The 3258-nt window shown below is 29.9% G+C and overlaps 1 protein-coding gene across 1 annotated transcript; it reads left to right on the plus strand.

Moving 5' to 3' along the window:
- The first annotated feature begins 523 nt into the window (after nucleotides 1-523).
- Nucleotides 524-2059, plus strand: LOC121210906 (dof zinc finger protein DOF3.7). Its single transcript, XM_041082842.1, has 2 exons — nucleotides 524-791; nucleotides 876-2059. Exons 1-2 carry the CDS (start codon nucleotides 768-770, stop codon nucleotides 1668-1670), a joined length of 819 nt encoding a protein of 272 aa, XP_040938776.1. The 5' UTR covers nucleotides 524-767; the 3' UTR covers nucleotides 1671-2059.
- Nucleotides 2060-3258: the final 1199 nt, after the last annotated feature.

A 3258-nucleotide genomic window follows, 5' to 3' on the forward strand; every position in this document is an offset into this window, starting at 1 on the left:
AAACCAAATTCCTTCAAATAACACAGTAAAAGTAGTTCAAGAATTTTATCATATTTTGAGATTATGTTGTCATTTCTTCTATTTTGATGATGTAATATCAAGTGAAATATCTTATGCGAATTATTTTTTGGAGAGTGTGTTTATGATGACTTATTCTACGAAGATGTTGTTATGTATACTTAAATTATTCATACATCTCTCAACTTTTAAAATGAAAGAAATAATGCGCTTAAGCACACTTGAAACTATATTATTCATATTCTTACAACAATAACAATACCAATTAAATTAAGACTCAATATTTTTTAAAAGTTATTGTAAATGGGAATTGTTGTTGAATATAAGAATTAATAAGAAGAGGAAGAAAAATAATATTTATTTATTTATTTCACATTTATAAGGTCAAAAAAAGGAGAAACCCACCACAGTTGCACATTCATAATTCCACCCACAACAATGAATAAAATAAAATAATCATACAATAAAAGACATTGATCTTTAAAAAAGAAGAAGAAGAGAATTAATGTTGTTTTTTTTTTTATGAGTAGTCAAAACAAACCCACCCCCACTTCTCTTTTCTTCTCCTCCTTTTCTTTTCATCATTCATAAAGTGAAAATCCCCAACTCATAAAGCTATTAGCATATTAGAAACAATCTAAAAACATTCTTTCTTCCACCTAAAGAAAAGACCCAGTTCCAAACAAACGAAGAAAAGGCTTTGTTTTGATTTCTCTTTTATATCTTTCTCTCTGTGAAGTCATCACTTAATGGATGCTGATAAATGGTCACAGGTAGGTTAATTTTGATCCTTTTTTTCCCTTTTTTTTTTTTTGCTTTTTTAAAGAGTAAATAATTTTTTTTTTTTGTTCTCAAAGGGTTTTCAAGTGAAATCAATGGAAGAGATGATGGTAGCTAATAATAATACATGCACAAAAGGGACGACGACAACAACAACAGTGTTAGAGAAGAAAACAAGACCACCAGAGCAATTGAATTGTCCTAGGTGTAACTCAACAAACACCAAGTTTTGTTATTACAACAATTATAGTCTTACTCAACCAAGGTACTTTTGTAAGACTTGTAGAAGGTATTGGACTGAAGGTGGGTCTTTAAGGAATGTACCTGTTGGTGGTGGTTCAAGGAAGAACAAAAGATCTTCAATATCAACAACTTCTTCTTCTTCTTCTTCTTCTTCTTCTTCATCATCAACAGCTTTCGCTTCAGATTCAGCTAAAGTTTTAGATCTAAACCCATCCACTTTCTCACTGTTATCATCTTCTCAAAACCCTAATAAGGTTCATTATAAAGGTCAAGATCTTAACCTTACTTTCCCACCTATGCAAGAGCCTGGTTTATATGATCATCAGCATAACTACTACTACTACAACAACACCGGGATGGTTTCAAGAGGGTTGAATTCTTTCGTTCCGGCACCAGCAGCACCGGCGACACCAGCACCGGCTGCCCTTTTTTCCATGCAAGATTATAAGCCATCCCTTAGTAGTACTACTTTCCCAATCCATAGTGGTGTTCAAGGGTTCCCTTTTGGAGAAATGAAACAAGTTTCTAGCACTAATAATGAAGTTGATGATGATCAAAACAAGGAACAAAGCAATTCAACTGGATTTTGGAATAATAATGGTGTATTAGGTGGTGGAGGATCATGGTAAAAAAAAAAAGAAATGAAGATGATCAAGAAAGGAACTGCTTTTTCTAGTTTTTAATTTTTTTTTTCACCATTTTTAACATGGTTGATATTATTATTACTTGTTCAAAGTTTCTTTTTTTTAGAACTAACAGATCATCATCATCATCATAGGATATATATATATATATAATGGGGTTTCTTTTCTTTGCTTTCTTCTTTTAAATTTCAAGATTGTATCCAATTTGGGTTTTGGGTTCTTGTATCAGATTCAAGTCTAGAATTTGTTGCAGTGATGAGTGATATATATGGAAGTATGTATTTATAATTTGCGGTTTCTCAACAGATATACCATTTGAGAAGCTCCAATTGTATCTTGAAATTATAATGCTAATTATTATTATTTTCGATAAATTTATTATTATTGTTGATGTCCATTGTTCATTGTTCATTGTGGTGATGATGGATGGATGGCCGCCTATGGAATTTGATTGATCTATATATATATATATATATATTTGATTCTTTCAAAAAGAGAAAGAAACTGGTTTACCTGCTCCAACTATAGTCCTTTACCTAAAAATATAAAGCTATTTCAATGGCAAGTCTTTAGCTTTCTAACGTTATATCCATTAACGGTAAATCTCAGTTAAGTTCATTCAAGTATTAGTAAGTAAATTTACATTTTGGTTATTTAACTTTAAAAAATATATAAAATAGTCATTGAATAATTTGAAAGTTTTCATTTAAGTCACTGTGTTGTTTTTTTTTTCTTAAAAAAGTTCAATTAGCGAGCTCCAAGCCACAATTTGATGATTGGTATGGTGGATCAGTACCCATCGACAAGTAAAAGAGCACACTTTAGATTTAAATCGATCTGACAATCAATGTTAGGGGTCAAAGAAGAAAACTATTTAAATTTTGATTTATAGATTTGTGACATTCAAAGTTAATGAAAAAAACTAAATTGTAAAAAAGGAGAGCTTTCGATTGGCGTATATAGTGCGAACGGAAAATGTTATATAACAATGATTTTAGCAGCCCCGGTAACTTAAATGAAAACTTTTGAATAGTTCAATAATTATTTTATAACTTTTTAAAGTCGTGTGACTAAAATATGAACTTATTAATAATTTAATGAATTGGGTATAATTTACCCTGTCATTGATGATAAATTCTCTCTAATTTTTTTTTTAAATATAAGACAAAAAAGGGTACCCAGACTTTGGGTACAAAAACATTCCATCCTAAAAAGTCAATCCCATTGTTTTGTGGTTGGGTATATTAGATTCCAATTAAATTTGAAGTAGAATTAGATTGGAAATTTATTCTTAATACTCTTTTGCTTTGTCACAATATTTGAATATAATATCGTAATATATAGGCATGTAGATGAAAGGGTAGGTGGTAGCCTTGGCCTCCTCAAAATAATAAAGGTGTCTTTTAATTTTTTAAAAAATTAAAAAATTATAAATAAATATAATGGTAAAATTGTACTTTAATCCTAAAAAATTTATCATCCTCCCGTCATAAATTTCCGAGTTTTCCCCTTGTAACATATATGGTTTGTGTTTTATTGTTGTCTTTATCATTACCGAAATCTTTGTTTGACA

This window comes from Gossypium hirsutum, chromosome A12 (assembly GCF_007990345.1).
Source record: "Gossypium hirsutum isolate 1008001.06 chromosome A12, Gossypium_hirsutum_v2.1, whole genome shotgun sequence".
Taxonomy (NCBI): Eukaryota; Viridiplantae; Streptophyta; class Magnoliopsida; order Malvales; family Malvaceae; genus Gossypium; species Gossypium hirsutum.